This window comes from Tamandua tetradactyla, chromosome 3 (genome assembly GCF_023851605.1).
Source record: "Tamandua tetradactyla isolate mTamTet1 chromosome 3, mTamTet1.pri, whole genome shotgun sequence".
NCBI classification, from domain to species: Eukaryota; Metazoa; Chordata; class Mammalia; order Pilosa; family Myrmecophagidae; genus Tamandua; species Tamandua tetradactyla.
The window spans coordinates 28,883,790-28,902,550 of record NC_135329.1 but is presented as its reverse complement, the minus strand read 5'-3'; the positions used below and the strand labels follow the sequence as shown (position 1 = coordinate 28,902,550).

Below are 18,761 nucleotides of genomic sequence, written 5' to 3'. Positions count from 1 at the left end.
GTGATTTGTTTTTTCAGTTTTTCTGTTTCTTCATTTTGTTCAGCCCATGTCTTCTTCGTGTACTCCCTAAATTTATTGATTTGGTTTTTGAAGAGGTTTTCCATTTCTGTTCATATATTCAGCATTAGTTGTCTCAGCTCCTGTATCTCATTTGAACTATTGGTTTGTTCCTTTGACTGGGCCATATCTTCAATTTTCCCAGCGTGATCTGTTATTTTCTGTTGGTGTCTGGGCATTTGATCAGATTTCCCTGGGTGTGGGACCCAGCAGGTTGAAAGATTTTTCTGTGAAATCTCTGGGCTCTGTTTTTCTTATCCTGCCCAGTAGGTGGCGCTCATGGCGCTCGTCTGTCTGCTGGTCCCACCAGTAAAAGATGCTGTGGCTCCTTTAACTTTGGAAAACTCTCGCTGTGGGGGAGGGTTGTCAGCCGAAGCGGCTTGGGGGAGTGCCAGTCCAAATCTCCCAGCTGGCCCAGGAATCCGCGCGTGAGTAGGGTCGCCGGCCTCTGCGGCTTCGAGGAGCGCCTGTCCAAATTTCCCAGCCTGCCCGGGGCGCCAAGCGTGGTGGGGGGGCGCCAGCCTCCGCAGCTTGGGGGAGCGCCTGTCCAAATTCCCCAGCCGGCCCGGGGCGCCAAGCGTGGCGGGGGGCGCCGGCCGCCGCGGCTTGGGGGAGTGCCTATCCACCCTTCCCAGCCGGACCGCGAAGCCACATGTTTGGAAGGGACCCCGGTCGCCGGTCTCCGCGGTTTGGGGGATTTCCGATCCAATTCTCCCAGCTGTTTCGTGTGGCCGCGCATGGTGGGGGGGGGCGCCAGCCACTGCGGCTTGAGGGAATTGCCTGTCCAATTCTCCCAGCCGGCTGGGGAAGGAGGGAGGGAGTGACTCTGGCCGCCTGCCACCCCGACCCGGGGAAGCACGCGCCCCTCAGTGATCTTACCACAGCGGGTTCTCCCAGCCAGTCAGTCTTTCCAGAATTTGTTGGGAGGTTTTTGATAACTGATACAATCTTTTATTAGTTACTGGTTTGTAGAGATCTTTTATTCTTTTTTTTTTTTTTTTTTTGTATGCTGTTCAGTGGGGGTCACATTTCATTCTTTTCTGTGTGATTATCTCATTTGCAGCACTACTGGTTGAATTTATTTTTCTTTTGGAGTGCATGGGCTGGGGATGGTTCTCCTGTGTGGCAGGTGAGAATTCTACCACTGAACTACCTGTGCACCTCTCTTAGTTCTTAAGTCAGTGTAGATAGTGTGTGTTTCTAGGAATGTATCTGTTTTGTCTATGTTATCTAATATTGACATACATTTTTTCTTAGTATCCTCTTATAGTCCTTTTCATTTCGGCAGGGTTGGTAGCAATGTCCCTCTTTTCATCTCTGATTTTTGTTATTTGAATCTTCTTTTTTTTTCTTTGTCAGTCCAGCTAAAGATTTATCAATTTTATTAATCTTTTCAAAGAATAAACTTTAGTTTTTTTTATTCTATTTTTTTTTAACAGGGTATATTTTCATCATGTTTATCCTGTTTGACATTCTCCAGGCTTCTTGGATATGCATATTCATATCTTCTGATAAGCTTGGGTAGTTCTCTGCCATTATTTCTTTGAATATTCCTTCTGCTCCTTTCTCTCTTCTCCTTTTAGGACTCCCATAATATTGGTATGCTTGCTGGTGTCCTAGATGTGTCTTAGGCCATTTTTGCTTTTTATAATTCTTTTTTCTTTCTGCTCCTTAGCCTGTCCCATTTCAGTTTTCTTGTCTTCAGGTTTGCTGTTTCTTTCTTCAGTAACCATTCTGCTGTTGAAATCCTCATGGGAATTTTTCATTTTAGTTATTGTAGTCTTCAACTCTGGTAGTTCTGTTTGGTGCCTTTTTAAAACTTCTGTCTCTTTATTAATATTCTCATACTGCTTCTTCATTGTTTTTTTGATATCCTTTAGTTCTTTCTCTGTATTTTCCTTCATCTCCTTGAGCATTTTTTTAAGAGCAATGAGACTAACTTTTTTTACTTTCTGTTGAAGTATAATAGATATATAGAGAAATGTACACCACTTGGTGAATTTTCAAAAACTGAACACACCCATGTAACCAGCACTCAAGTCAAGAAACAAAACTTGGCCAGCACCCCAGGAACCTCCTTTATATTCTCTTTCAGTCACTGCTCTGCCAAGGGTAATCACTATCCTGACATCCAATGACGTGGAGTTGCTTTCTCTCTTTTTTTTTTTTTTTTTTTTAACATGGGTAGGCACCGGGAATCGAACCCGGGCCCTCAGGCATGGCAGGCAAGCATTCTTACCTGCTGAGCCACCGTGGCCCACCCTCCCTTTCTTTTTATACCTCATATAATGGGTCTTGCCCTCTGGTGTCTAACTTCTTTAATTAGACATTATGTTTGTGAAATTCTTCCAGATGGTCACTATGGTAGATCGTTCATTCTTATTGTTGTAGAGTAGTCCGTTATATGATATATTATAGTTTATTTAATCTTCTGTTGACAGGTGTATGTTGTTTCTATTTTGGGGCTTTAGTACTCTTATGAACATATTTGAATATGTACAGTGTACAATTATTCTCCACTTGTTTAATTTGAAAATTTTCAAACATATAGAAAAGTTGAAATACTTGTGCAGTGAAGACCCATATATCCACCATCTAGATTGTAAATTAACATTTTAGTATATTTGCTTCATCACTTAGTTATTCCTCTACCTATCCATCAGTCTAAATATTTTTTTAATGCATTTAAAAGTAACTCACTGATATTGGTATACTTGGCTTCCAAAATATTTCAGTATACATATCATTGATGATAATATTTGTTTATGAATTTTTCTTTGAAGAAAAATGTACAAAAGTGAAATTCATAAATGTCAACTGTGCCATTCAGTGAGTTTGAGGAATGCATATACCTGTGTAACCCAAACCCGTATCAAAATATAAATCATCACCTCAGAAATTTCCCTCATGCCCCTTCCAATCAACTTCCCCCATTCCTTCTCATAACCTTTGTTTTCTTGTTCTCTCTTCCTCTCTTTTTTCACTGTAGATCAATTTCACCTCATTTGGAACTTCATATGAATGTAGTCACAGAGTATGCAGTCTTTTATCTAAGGCTTCTATCACTCATGATGTTTTTGAATTTCATCCTTGGCGTTGCATAAATAAATAATTTCTTCCTTTTTATTGCAGAGTAGTATTCCATTTATATGAATATACCACAATTTGTTTATCTAGACTCTTGTTGACAGCATAAGGGATGTTTCCAGTTTGGGGCTTTATGAACAAAAAATGCTATTAACACTCTTGTTTTGGATTTTTTGTGGACATATGCTTTTATTCCTCTTGGGTTCATACCTAGGACTGAAATTGCTAGGTCATATGTGCGTGCTTGGTTTCATACAAAACTGCCTGCCCTTTGTTTCAAAGTGGTTCTAATGATTTACACTCGTGGTACGATATTGAAAGTTAATGATTTTCATCATACTTGCCAGCATTTGATGTTGTCAGTCTTTTTAATTTAAGCTATTCTGGTGGATGTGTAATGATATCTCATATGTAGTGATAGAAAATTTCCATTACTCTAATAATTAATGATGTTGACACTTTTTTTCAAGTGTTTATTGATGATTCATATATCTTGTTCACAAGCAAGTGCTTGTTCAGATTTATGCCCATTTTTCAATTGTTTGTCTTTTTGTTATTGAGTTATTGGAGTTCTTTCTAAGTCTCAAATACCAGTTCTTTGTCAGATAAATGCTTTACAAATAATATGTGACAGTTTGAATCTGTTGGGTACCCCAGAAAAACCATGTCTTTTAATTTCCATTCAGTATTGCTGGGTGGTATATTTTTTATTGTTTCTGTGGAGAAATTGTGGGTGGAAATTTTTTATTAGATAGTTTCCATGGAGAGGTGTTTCTACCCATTCAAAGTGGGGTTGCTTACTGGAGCCCTTTAAGAGGAAACCATTTTGGAAATAAACACAGAACCTACAGAGCCCACGCAGCCAGAGACCTTTGGAGATGTATAAAGAAAACACCCCTGGGGAAGCTGTTGAAGAAGCCTGGAGAGAAAGCTAGCAGGTGTCACCATGTGACTTTCCAGCTGAGAGAAAAACTCTGAAGGTCATGGGCCTCCGTTGAGTGAAGGTAACCTCTTGTTGGTGCCTTAATTTGGACAATTTCACGGGCTTAGAACTGTAAACTTGCAACTTAATGAATTCCCCCTTTTAAAAGCCATTCTATTTCTGGTATATTGTGTTCCAGCAGCTTACAAACTAAAACATAGTGTCTTAAAGTCTGTGGCTTGCCTGTTTATTTTCTTGAATGTCTAAAAAAATTTTCCTTGAGCATTTTAAAGTTTTTTGTTTGTGTGTTTGTTTTTTAAGTTTTTCTTTGGCATGTCTATATTCTGGTTTTCTTAAAACCAGAATATTTTTTTATCCTCTTCTTTTGGATGAGCCATCATTTCCTATTTCTGTTTGCCTCGTAATCTTTTGTTGCACACTGTACATCTTAATATTTAAGAATGTTAACTCTTGGTTTATCCCCTGATAAAGTTTAGCTTTCATACAAAGTGGCGTGGAATGGGAGGAATGAAACTTACTAAACAGAAGGCTGCAAAGCCAGCTCAGACCTGTCTCCCGGACAGTGGAAGGAGAGGCTTTCTGATGTAAGCCTAGAATTGGTGCCAGTTCCTTTTATGGGTAAAACAAGTTTAAACAAGTAATCACCAGGATGTAAAACATGATAAAAAACGGGAGCTCTTGGTGGAAAATTTGAATTAATTAGACTACTCAGAGAAGCTGTAATCTCTAAAGTATCCAATCAGTGGAGAAAGTGGCAGTCTGTCACTTGGCACACCAGCCACTACATTTTGGTTGTGCACCCGTTCTTGTAAGAGTGTAAGTAAATTTTTTTCTTCTCCACAATTGGGTGAGCATTTTTACTCTTTCAGTATGCAGCTTTTTTTTTTTTTAACTTTTGTATTGTAATATATAACATTTACAAAGCAGAGAAAAGAAAAGAGCAATAATTTTCAAAGCACTCTTTCAACAAGTAGTTATAAGACAGATCCCAGAGTTTGTCATGGGTTACCATACCATCCTCTCAGATTTTTCCTTCTGGCTGCTCCAGAACGTAGGAGGCTAGAAAGAATAAATATTTTTTAATCATCAAAATCAATACTTTCTTTTTGGTGAAAAATAGCATATATACAAAAAAAAAATAAATTTCAAAGCACAGCCCCACAATTAGTTGTAGAACATATTCCAGAGTTTGGCATGGATTACAATTCTGCAATTTTAGGTTTTTACTTCTAGCTGCTCTAAGATACTGGAGATTAAAAGAAATATCAATTTAATGATTCAGCAATCATATTCATTTGTTAAAACCTATCTTCTCTGTATAACTCCGCCATCACCTTTGATCTTTCTATTCTTCTCTTTTGGGATGTTTGGGCTATGCCCACACACGCAGAATGTTTAAGAACCAGATCACACATTACCTGTACTCCCCAGTGACTTCCCTGATGTAAGACTGCTAATATTTCCCTCATTATTTGCTTATTCAACATCTACCATTTGAGGACCCATCTCCCATGACTATCTAAGCTTGCTCCCAAATGGTCCAGCTCCTTCACTTCCTTCTCAGAAAATACAAGGACTTCACATTCTCTGGGAATGGAAGGTATTAAGACCATTAACCTTGACGGGGATAAAGGGAGGGTTCCTTAGCCTTTTCATCTGCCAACCTGTTGCCCTTCGCCTCAAGGGTATGGCCTCTTCTGGTGTCTATTTACATGCACCACCGATATTTCCATTGGTAAGAGTAGATTAGTTGGTACTTGTTTTATTAATTCCCTGTGGGCCAATTCCTTCCCCTTGCTGTTAATTAATCCCCTTTCTTCCCAAATTTTTCCAAAGGTGTGGACCATCCCAAAGGCATACTTAGAGTCAGTGTAGACTGTACTATCTTTTCCTTCTGATAATTTGAGAGCTTGGTTTATTGTATACAATTCACAAGTTTGACCTGACCAATCATTGGGCAATTGTCTAGCCTATTATGTCACAAGTTAGCCTGTCCACAATTGCATAACCATTGTTCTTCTTTCCCTCCAGGACTCTAGAGAACCCATCTATGAACAATTTTTCCCCTTAGTCTAAGGGGAGATCTGCTAGGTCGGGCCGAACTTGGGTTTGATTCTCAATTAATTCCAAGCAGTCATGTTCAAGAGCTTCCACTTAGTCAAACCCTTTCCAAAGAAAGGAGACCGGGTTTAAGCTGTTGTCTGTGGTTAAAACCAAATCATCCTTTTCCATTAAGATTGCCTCATACTTCAGGATTCACTAATCTATTTTCTGTCTCCGTGGTTATGCCTATTCTGGATATTTCATACAGATAGATCACATAATATGTGGCCTTTTTGTGTCTGGTTTATTTCACGCAACATGATGTCTTCAAGGTTCATTCACGTTGTGGTATATATTAATACTGTTTAAATTCATGTGTCAATTCTTTTTTATTGCTGCGTAATATTCCATTGCATGGATATACCACTCTTTTATAAAACAAAAACAAAAACAAAACAGAATATGAGAGACCTGTTGACTATCACTGGGTAGTGGGAGTGGATAGTCAGTGTGAGGAAATATACTTTTAACTTTTTTGTATGAGGAGACATATGTTTTACTTTTTTTAGAAAATGCATATATAGCTTTCTAATTAAAAAATAAGACAACTCTCAATCACTAGCAGTATGACCTGAGTAAGTAATTTTACCTTTCTGGGTTTCAGTTTTCTCATTATAAATACAGTTGGACTAAATATTTGTCATAGTCTCTTTTAGTTCTCATGTTTTATCTTTATCTAATTAAATGAATGATAACATTAAGGGAATATTTTTTCATGAGTGAGAGTTGTGTTCTTTGTAAATGCAGTATAACTTTCAATTTATTTTCATCATAGGACGTAGAGTGGTTATTACAATGGAAGGAGCAAATAATTTCAAGACACCAAGCAAATTATCTGAAAAAAAGAAATCTGGTAAGATTGTTGTTTTCTATTAGAAATGTCTTGACGCTTTAATTATCATGCACAAACAATTTTAGCATATGTTCCTTTTATGGTATTGGTCTTGACAAATGAGACTAATTTTATAGGCTAGGGTTTTGTCATATATAATCTAATTTTATTAACATTCTAATAGGTTTGGGGGTTTTCTCTGGTGAAGAATGAACCTAATGTAAACTTTTAGAGAAGGGTTTCTACCCTTCCCTCTCTTATTTGTGCATTGCTCTTGTAAGAGGAAGATATTTTTCTAAGGCAATTCAACGGAAAGGAATAATCTTCAAAATACAGAACTGAAAATTTTATGTATATGTACATGCAGAAAATGTCAACCTTTAGCTTCAAAAGGGCAAAAAGAAAAAAATGTAGAAAAGTCAACAGAACCTGAGGAACCTGTGAGATATCATCAAACATACCAATTATACATATTGTGGGCGTTCCAGAAAGAGAGAAAGGGGTAGAGGGAATATTCAAGGGACTAATGACTGCATACTTCCCAGATTTAATGAAAGATATGACTATACACATCTAAGACACTCAACAGACTCTAAAAAGGATAAACCCATATAGACCCACGTGTGGCATATTATAATCAGAGTGTTAAATACCAGATGAAAAGAGAGAAGCAACATCATGTACAAAAAAGCTCAATAAGATTAACTGCCAATTTCTCATCAAAACCATGGAGACAAGAAGGCAGTGGGATTTCATATTTAAAGTGCTGAAAGCAAAAAAAAAGCTGGTGAGTTTGCTTGCTGTGCTGGCTTTGACAGAGAGATAGGCCACATCTGAGCAACAAAAGATGTTCTCTGGGGGTGACTCTTAGGCCTAATTTTGAATATGCTTAGTCTATCCTTTGCAGGAATAAGTTTCATAGGAACAAACCCAAGATTGAGGGCTCGGCCTATTGATTTGTTTGTCCCCATTGCTTGCTAGAATATCAAGAGTTTTCCAGATGGAGAAATTGAATTTTTCCCCTTTCTTGCCATTCCCACAAGGGAACTTTGCAAATACATTTTTATTCACTGTTCAAATCACTCTGCGATTTATTGGGGCATCCCTCTGGACAAACCTATAAAGTCTCATGCCCATTTCAAGGTTCCATGTACTTATGATGTTCAGTTAAACTGTCACATAAGTTATATTAGGAAATGCACTAGTCAAAATACGAATTTTGTACCAAATAAACATTTTTTGCTTTAGTCTCACACATAGGTTAAAGTTTTAAAATATGAATTACCATCTGTTTTCAACACCCCGCTATATTGATATTCCTTAGTTCTTCCTCATCCAAAAACATTTTTTAATTTGTACATTTAGTCACTATCATTGTCCACTCTAGGCATTCCTAGATTATACCATTCAGTCTTTATCGTCTATCTTTCCTTCTGGTTTCATTGTGCCCCCAGCCCTCCTCCCTCTATCATTCTCACATTCAGCTTCATTCGGTGTACTGACATTATTGTAATTTCACCACATTTTATGACTATATGTTTCTACTGACTTATTTTTCTCATGTTTATGAGTCATATTTTCTTCTTTCATACCCGATAACTTTTGATTGGATGCTGGACCCTTTTTTTTTCTCTCTATCTGTCATGTTCTTTATTTCCCATAGCATATTTATTTATTTATTTTAAAATAGCATTTGAGCAGAATGCCGAATCTTTATCAAAGTGCTATCTGAAATGGCTAAATAAAGCAGTCTACTTATAATGGAGTAATGCCCCATTTGGCTTGCTATCTGCATGGCTCTTATGGTTCTGTTTTATTTAAGTAACAGAGTCCTGAAGCCACTATTTAAATTTCTCCTACTTTAGAGGTAGAGCAGAATTGCTGTAGCCTGGGTGAAAGGTCTGGGAAAACATTGCCCCAAGCTACCCATGGTGATGACTCTGAAGGCTTTACCCGAGAGGATCCCATAAGTTTTTTTGTTTTTTATTAATTTTTTAATGTTTAAAAATATAGCAACAAGCAAACACAAACATTCTTAACATAGGATCATTCCGTTTTACATATTTAATCCGTAATTCACAATATCATCACATAATTGTACATTCATCATCATGATCATTTCTTAGAACATTTGAATGCTGGACATTTTGAGTCATTGAGTACTGGATTTTGTTATTCCTTTAAGGAGTATTGATTGACTTTGTTATGGTCTGCAGTTATTTTAAGATCAGCTTGATCCTTTTGAACCTTGCTTATTTTAGGCTTTGTTATGGCAGAGTCATAGAAACTTTTTTCTTGGGCTAAAAATTATCTGTACTATTAAGTTGCGATCCGTTAGAGGACTTTACCCAGTACTCTGTGTTACAAGGTTACCACACTCTGGTTCATGGTAATGTGCACTATTTCTAGACATGTGATGTGATGGTCTTCAAGCAGTAAGTTAGGGCAATGATAGGGCTTGCCTCATCTTTTCTTTTTTCTCAGCAGTCTGAGTCCTGCTTTGCCTGTTGTCAACTGTCTGAAAACCATTATGCTTTGTCAAGATTTTCAGTAGTTTATGGTGGAATGGCAATTCTAGGAACAGCTAATTCTTTATGAGCAGAAGCAGGAATCTTCTATTTTAACTTTTTTTATGGCTGTATAATGCTGTGTAGTACAGATATACTATTAATTTGCTTCTAATGACGATCACTTGGGATTTTTATTTTTTGCAACTACAAAGGCAAATCCCAGTATTCAAACATATATGCATGTATGACAGAAACAGGCTGTTTGCCTATCCTGCTTCAGTATACTATAGGATAGAACTCCAAAAGTAGAATTGTTGAAAGAGTATCCATTTAAAATTAGATAAATATATCAAATTGCTCTCCAAAGACTACACATAGTACTCTTAATATTTGGTATATTGAGAATGTTAGAATGCATTTGTAGAGGTTCTTTTAAATACTGATTTTTTTTTTTAATTTCTTTTTCTGATATTTAGTATTTTGCTCAACTCCATGTATAGCAATTCCTGCCTCTCCATTTATGCAGAAACTTGGCTTTGGTACTGGGGTAAATGTTTACCTTATGAAAAGGTGAGTATAAGATTTCAGATTAACCTTTTTACATGAACCATAGTTCCATTGTACTTCGAGATAAAAAGGAATATGAAAACTCAAATATTTATATTTGGGTATGTTCCTGATCCTACCTGTCTGCTATATTCCGGTCCCCAGAACCATTTATCACTTTGTCCTGATAGATTATTAAAAGGGAACTAATTAATGTCATATTTTTTCCTTGGCTTATGTGGTAAAGGTAAGAGGTAAGTGAAACAGGTATTTGTATGGTGATAACACAGGATTCTCAATAAGAAAAACCTTAGAGGAAGTCAGTATTGGGGGATGTCAATGACTGTTCTCTATTCTATTTGCAGTTGCCTTCTCAACATAGGTTGTTGGTGTTTTTCATCCTGGTATTGAGGTTAAATGAGAAGGGTAAAATGAATAATTTTAATGTAGGAAAATTGAGTTAAAAGAAAAATAAATAATATTGTAAATGTCAGGTCCTTTTTTTTTTTTATTTTTTTAAGTTTTTTTTTAGGGCCACGGTGGCTCAGCTGGCTGACTTCTCACCTGCCATGTGGGAGACCCAGGATCACTTCCTGGTGCTTGCCCATGTGAAAAAAAAAATGTTTCTTTTAATCTTTGCTCTTTACCTAGCTTCATGGTTAACTAAGTGGCAATCAACTCAGTCAGTATGTATTCCATATGCATTCTTAGAATAAGCCTGAGTAGTCCAATACTGCATATCATTAGCTTGGTCTAGATTTATACTGTTTTCAACTAGAATTTCTTTCTTTGTAAAAGGTTAATGAATTGAAAATAGTGTAGCAATTGTGTATAAGTGGGTATTTCTAAAGCATTTTTACAGTTTAAAACCCCCCTTTGTGTTTTTGTATGCTATTATTTTGTAAACATTCTTTTTTTTTTTTTTTAGTGCTTTTCTTAAATTTTTTGTTTGTTTGTTTTGGCATGGGCAGGCTCCGGGAATCGAACCTGGGTTCCGGCATGTCCAGCCAAATTCTGCTGCTGAGCCACCGTTGTACTGCCCTTATCTTAAATTTTGAAAGAAAAACTTCTAAAAGTTTCTTGCGGCTGTCTTAATTTTTTCTGCTCTTAAAATTTTTTAATGATTGTAACTATTATTAGCAAAGTTATATTGTCATGACTTAGTCAAAAAGCTTATCTATGTTGGGGTGGTGACCTGATCAAGATGGCACAGAGAAAGGCATCAGGGCTCTGTCCCCAACAGGAGCTTTAAATAATTAGTAAGGACTAGCAGAAACATACTTTTTAGGGCCCCAGAAAACAACTGAAGTTCTGCAGTAACAGAGCTACTGCTGAATCAAAAAAGAGTCTTAAAAGCAGTACAATCTCTTGACACTCTTGCTGGCCCCTCCGCCACACCCTTCACCAGCCCATGGCAGAACTGGCCCGCACTTCCAGTATGGACCCTGGTCCTAGTTCCAGAGGCAGTAAAGTGGCCCTTGTGTACACTTGCTAGCAGCATGTATGTTTGAACCAGTTTGTCTGATGATGGCATGAGGGACTTGTCCCAAAATTTGCCCAGTGTGTAAAAGGCAACTCAGAGAGCTTTCCTACAGAACACTGTAGGAGAACAAGTCTAGTGGTGCTGCCTGGGGCAAATGATTACTAACTATAATTGTAGTGCCCTGGACTGTGAGGGTCTGTGAGGAAACTTTCTTATGGAAGAGGAGACATTTATAATTGTGTAAATGGGTGAATTCCTAGGGCCCCATATTTATGCCTCAGACATATGTGCATGTGGGCATAAGCCTAGCCATCTCCAAACTTTGGGGTTATAGCATTTTCCATGAGTAATGGCTCAAGGCCCACTCCCTCCAAGTCCAGGTTTTGATCGCCCTTTCCACAAATGTGAATGGGCCTGCTGTCTCGGCCCAAGGAGATCTCTTCAGTCCAGGCCTTGGCTTCCATATTCTTGCCCTTGGAGTCATTCTTTCTTCACTTTGTCCCTTCTTTTTTCCTTTCAGTCCAGATTGGCAGTGGTTCGGCGCATACAAATTTTGTAGTTTTGTTGTTTTTGTGTACAGTTCAAGGAGCTCCAAACCATGACACAGTTGTACTTTTTGCAAATCTTTTCTGGTTAATTGCATTTCCAATCTTAACTTCTGACTGGATCAGTATTGAGGCATACCTCCTTTAGCAAAGGGTCGTTTGGTTAAATCCTCACATGGAGCTCTGTTGTCTGAAGATGCAGTTCCCCAAAGCTCAGGAAGGTCCCTTATAGAGCTGCTTCTGCATAGACTTAGAATTTTCCATACCATTGATATCTGGTTTCTTAGTGCTTGTGAGTTGAATCTGCAATCTGTCTTTCCCCTCTTGCATTTCACTGTAAGCTTCAAGGAGAAACCAGGCTGTACCTTTTACACTTTGTTTGGAGAGCTCCTCAGCTAAATATCCAAGTTCTGCTTACAAGTTCTGCCCTCCATCTGCTGTCAGAAAACAATTTTGCCAAGTACTCTGCCATTTTATAACAAGGATTGTCTTTGCTCCAGTTTCCAATAACACATTCATAATTTCCTTCTAAGGCCTCTTCAGAAGTAGCTTTCATGCCCATATTTCTACTTATAGTCTCTTCAAAGTAGCCTGTCACCCATCTTCCAGTTCATACAGCTCCTACACATTACCCAATTCCAAAGCTGTTTCCACATTTTGAGGTATATGTTATAGCAGCACCCCACTTTCTGGTACTGTTATTTTATTATAATTATTTTGTAAATTATTTTCCTAACTGTTAACATACCATACAATGGGTTGACCTAACAACAGAATTTATTGGCTTATGGTTTCAGAGGCTAGAAGGCTTGCTTCCTCCCTGGATTGGGTCTGGCTGGCCAGCAATCTTGGGATTCCTTGGCTTTTCCATCACATGACAGAACACATGGCAAAGTCTTCTCCTTTTACTTCTGGATTCTGTTGACTTTTCCAGTTTACTGTGGCTGCTTCTCCCATGTCTAATTTCCTTTGCTATAAGGACTGTATTAGATTACGTTGGGGTACATCTTATCTAATAACATCTTCGGTGGCCCTATTTACAAATGGATTCACACTCACAGGCCCAGGGATTGGGACCTGAACATGCCTTTTCAGGAGGACATGATGTAATCCATTGATTGCCCTATTCCTGTATACTTCATAAATTCTCAACTGTGGCAGTAAACGTCAGTCTAAAGATCCTCCTTTCCAAAGCCAAAGTCTCTATTCTTCAGAAGCTAGAGGGTGGAGGATGGGTACCTGTCCAGGGGTGAAGAATCAGGGAGGGTATGTAGGTACCCACCTGGTTTTTATTTTTATTTATTTTTTTTTAAATTTTTTTTATTAATCAAAAAAAAGAAAAGAAATTAACACAACATTTAGAAATCATTCCATTCTACACATGCACTCAGTAATTCTTAGTATCATCACATAGATGTATGATCATCATTTCTTAGTACATTTGCATCGATTTAGGAAAAGAACTAGCAAAACAGCAGAAAAAGATATAGAATGTTAATATAGAGAAGAGAATTAAAATAATAATACTAATAAAAATATATATATATAAAAAGGAAAAAGAAAAAAAACAAAAACAAAAGATACAAACACACCAACAAACAAACAAAAAACCATATTTCAGGTGCAGCTTCATTCAGTGTTCCAACCTAGTTACATTACACTTAGGTATTATTGTGCTGTCCATTTTTGAGTTTTTGTATCTAGTCCTGTTGCACAGTCTGTATCCCTTCAGCTCCAATTACCCATTATCTTACCCTGTTTCTAACTCCTGCTGGTCTCTGTTACCAATGATATATTCCAAGCTGATTCTCGAATGTCGGTTCACATCAGTGGGACCATACAGTATTTGTCCTTTAGTTTTTGGCTAGACTCACTCAGCATAATGTTCTCTAGGTCCATCCATGTTATTACATGCTTCATAAGTTTAGTCTGTCTTAAAGCTGCATAATATTCCATCGTAGGTATACGCCACAGTTTGTTTAGCCACTCATCTGTTGATGGACATTTTGGCTGTTTCCATCTCTTTCCAATTGTAGATAATGCTGCTATAAACACTGGTGTGCAAATGTCCGTCTGTGTCTTTGCCCTTAAGTCCTTTGAGTAGATACCTAGCAGTGGTATTGCTGGGTCGTAATCCATTCTGCCATTCTATGTCTTTTGATTGGGAAATTCAGTCCATTAACTTTTAGTGTTATTACTGTTTGGATAATATTTTCCTCTACCATTTTGGCTTTTGTATTATATATATCATATCTGATTTTTCTTCTTTCTACACTTTACTCCATACCTCTCTCTTCTGTCTTTTCGTATCTGACTCTAGTGCTCCCTTTAGTATTTCTTGCAGAGCTGGTCTCTTGGTCACAAATTCTCTCAGTGACTTTTTGTCTATAAATGTTTTAATTTCTCCTTCATTTTTGAAGGACAATTTTGCTGGATATAGGAGTCTTGGTTGGCAGTTTTTCTCTTTTAGTGATTTAAATATATCATCCCACTGTCTTCTAGCTTCCATGGTTTCTGCTGAGAAATCTACACATAGTCTTATTGGGTTTCCCTTGTATGTGACAGATTGTTTTTCTCTTGCTGCTTTCAAGATCCTCTCTTTCTCTTTGACCTCTGACATTCTAACTAGTAAGTGTCTTGGAGAACGCCTATTTGGGTCTAATCTCTTTGGGGTGCGCTGCACTTCTTGGATCTGTAAATTTAGGTCTTTCATAAGAGTTGGGAAATTTTCAGTGATAATTTCTTCCATTAGTTTTTCTCCTCCTTTTCCCTTCTCTTCTCCTTCTGGGACCCCCACAACACGTATATTTGTGCGGTTCATATTGTCCTTGAGTTCCCTGATCCCCTGCTCAAGTTTTTCCATTCTTTTCCCTATAGTTTCTGTTTCTTTTTGGAATTCAGATGTTCCATCCTCCAGTTCACTAATTGTAGCTTCTGTCTCTTTAGATCTACCATTGTAGGTATCCATTGTTTTTTCCATTTTTTCTTCTTTGTCCTTCACTCCCATAAGTTCTGTGATTTGTTTTTTCAGATTTTCTATTTCTTCTTTTTGTTCAGCCCATGTCTTCTCCATGTCCTCCCTCAATTTATTGATTTGGTTTCTGAAGAGTTTTTCCATTTCTGTTCGTATATTCAGCATTAGTTGTCTCAGCTCCTGTATCTCATTTGAACTATTGGTTTGTTCCTTTGACTGGGCCATATCTTCAGTTTTCCGAGCGTCATCCATTATTTTCTGCTGGTGTCTGGGCATTTGATCAGATTTCCCTGGGTGTGGGACCCAGCTGGTTGAAAGCTTTTTCTGTGAAATCTCTGGGCTGTTTTTCTTTTCCTGCCCAGTAGGTGGCGCTTGTCTGTCTGCGGGGCAGTCGGCCCGGGAAACCGCGCGTGGAGGTGGGGGTCGCTGGCCGCCGTGGCTTGGGGGAGTGCCGGTCCAAATTGCCCAGCTGGCCCGAGACACCAAGCGTGACGGGAGGGCCCCGCTATCCAACGTTCCCAGTCAGACCAGGGAGCCACGTGCGTGGAACGGACCCCAGTCGCCAGCCGCCCCGGCCAGGAAAACGCACGCCCCTCGGGTATCTCACCGCAGCGGATTCTCCCTGCCCGTTCAGCCGTTCCAGAATGGGGTACGCTGTCTTTTTGGTCTCTGTCGTGACTCCGGGAGCTGTTTCGTATTGTTTCTGTTTCTTTAGTTGCTTTTCTGGAGGAGGAACTAAGACCCGCGCGTCTTACTAAGCCGCCATCTTCTCCGGAAGTCCCCACCTGGTTTTTAAATAGCTTTCAAGCAGTTCATTGAGTCTGTTCAATCAGTTAGCTCTCATTTATTTTCCTGCTTTCCAGATTTTGTTATTGTCTCCTTGTCTCTTTATTTCCATCTGTATCAAGGGATATGTGTCTTAAAATATCCGTTTGCTGTCATTTTCGTGAGACTGGGGAGGAATCAAAATTATATGTGTATGTTCAAGCTATTATTTAAATCTAGAAGTCTATATGTATTTTTAATATCAAGTCAACTTTGCATTACTAAATTAAACCCAACATAATTTTTGTCTTTTCAGTATAAAGTGATAGATTTGGTTTGCTAATATTTCTTTAGGATTTTTGCATCTGTGAGTGAAATTGGCTTCGTAATGTCCTTTTTTCTGCTGTCCTTGTTTGATTTTTTAAATCAGGGCTATAGCATACTCACAGTTCCTTTTTGTTCACCGGAACAGTTTGTATAAGATTGATTGGTAGTTTCCTTGAAAGATTACTAAGCTTATAAAATCATCTAGACATTTTATTTCTTATGGGAAGATATTAACTAGTGACTGAATTTCTTCTTTTATCAATTTTCTTAGACTTTTCTAAGAATTTGTCCATTTTGTCTTTCAAATTTATTAGCATAAATTTTAGTTTTCACTTACATTTTTTTGCTCTGCTGTATCTAATTATGGCCCCATTTTTATTTGTAATATTATTTGTGCCTTCCTTTTTTTTCCCTTTGCAGTCTCATCACAAATTTGCCTATTTGTTAGTCTTTTCATTGTGTAAAAATGTTCTTGTTGTTTTGTAGATTAGGATATGTTAAGAAAAAAGTGAAGATGGACTTGTTCACTGAATTCTTAACATTGAAAAGCTACATTATGCCTTGAAACTTGAAAAATTTATATTTCATAATAAAATAAGATTAGAGAGGTCATCCCAAAATGCTAGTACTATCTAAAACTGTAAGTTTGAGAATAGTTTAGATAAATTTATGAATGATATAGGTATATGAATTAAGTTTAGAGACTCTTTGAATACAGATTTTCCTTTAAAAAAAATCCTGTGATCATAGAGCTATGCTCATGAAAGGCTAAAGAGTTAAGTGGATCTTTGGTTCAATCTATTATTTTGTGTTCTTATGAGTAACCTTTTTTTTTTTTTGTCTTTAGTTTGTCCTTATAATTAATTCACTATACTCCTAAATAAATGCCTACCTTTTCAGGTAAACCTTTCCCTAATTTTTTTTACCTGTGTATTTATATAGGCCTCAAGACACTGATACCTATGCTTCTATTTGACAGACCTAGAGCAGTTAATACCTGCTTCTCAGGTTTCTGCTTTAATGCAAGAAAAAATGATTTCTGTGCTTTGCATCTGGATGATTGTGTAGTAAAGATTGAATGGGGGAATATAGGAAGTACTAAATACGAGGGGAGGAGGAGATAAATTTTGCAACTCAGAAATAATCTTGTAAACAGCAGGCTCTTTTTACACCACAAATGGAATCCTATAATTTGAATTTAAAAAAAGTCAAAAAATGCTTGCAACTTATATATCCTTAAATGTCTGAATCTGCTTAAAAAATACATAATTTGCACTTTTTGTATTTGTTTAATATCTCTTTAAACTTAAATTCACATCTTTGATCATGTTGTAAAGGGATATAAGTTGAGTTGGTCAGTGTTGCATATTTATTGGTGAAGAACAGCGTGTTATTTTTCAGATAATTATATATGCACCAAATGTTTTATGTCTCTTCTTTAGATTAAGTTTTTTAGATTGGTATATATTACTTCAGCACTGTATAACTCAAATCTGGTAAAAATGGTTAAATGCTTGATAAATAGTTGATAGTCTAACATTCAACAGGAAAAATGAGAAATCAGTATAGCAATTATCAGTTTAAAATTTATAATATTCTCTACTTATCCTTTCAGTTCTCTTTTTTCTGCTCCCTTCTAGTGTATAGATATCAGACTTCTGTCAATGTATCAGAAATGTATCTCCCAAATACAAAGGAAGCATAGCTGAGGTGTTGATAGTCTAAAATACTTTAAATATTTAAAACAATATATTTTTATTGAAAAATCTTCACACACATACAGTCCATGCACGGTGTGCAACAGGTGGCTTACAATATCATCACATAATTGTGTATTCATCACCATGATCATTTTCAGAACATTTGCATCACTCCAGAAGAAGAAATAAAGAGAAAATGAAAAAACTCATACATCCCTACCCCTTACCCCTCCCTCTCATTGACCACTAGTATTTTAATCTACCCAATTTATTTTATCCCTTATCCCCATTCCATTATTTATTTATTAATTATCCATATTTTTTTTTACTCATTTGTCCACATCCTGGATAAAAGGATCATCAAACAAGGTTTTCACAATCACACTGTCACATTATAAAAGCTGTATCGTTATATAATCATCTTCAAGAATCAAGGCTACTGCTGGAACACAGCTCAGCAGTTTCAGGTAATTCCCTCCAGCCACACCAATATACCACAACCAAAAAAGGAATATCTACCCAGTTTCAATTCTGGACCATACCTAAAAATAAAAATAAAAATTGGGGGAGGGGGGAAGAGAGAGGGCATATATCTATATAACACATAAAAATAACCTTCAGGATAACCTCAATTCTGAAATCTCTTAACCACTGAAACTTTATTTTGCCTCACTTCTTTCTTCCCTCTTTTGGTCAAAGAAGACTTTCTCAATCCTCTGATGCCGGGTCCCAGGGAATCCTGGGAGTTGTGTTCCACTTTGCCAGGGAGATTTACACTCCTGGGAGTTGTGTCCCATGTAGCAGGGAGGGCAATGAACTCATCTGTTCAATTGGTTTAGAGAGAGGCCACATCTGAGCAACAGACAAGGTTCTCTAGGGGTGACTCTTA

General features: G+C 37.4%; 1 protein-coding gene across 3 annotated transcripts in view; it reads left to right on the top strand.

Annotated features, from left to right (window-relative positions):
* The window catches only part of PBK (PDZ binding kinase), a 78,092-nt gene that overhangs the window by 11,637 nt on the left and 47,694 nt on the right, over positions 1-18,761 (top strand). For all 3 annotated transcript variants that reach the window (XM_077152870.1, XM_077152872.1, XM_077152869.1), the window contains exons 2-3: positions 6,966-7,043; positions 10,009-10,102. In XM_077152870.1, the coding sequence (XP_077008985.1) occupies positions 6,986-7,043; positions 10,009-10,102 (152 nt within the window). In that variant the 5' untranslated portion in view covers positions 6,966-6,985. The remainder of the gene's footprint in view (positions 1-6,965; positions 7,044-10,008; positions 10,103-18,761) is intronic.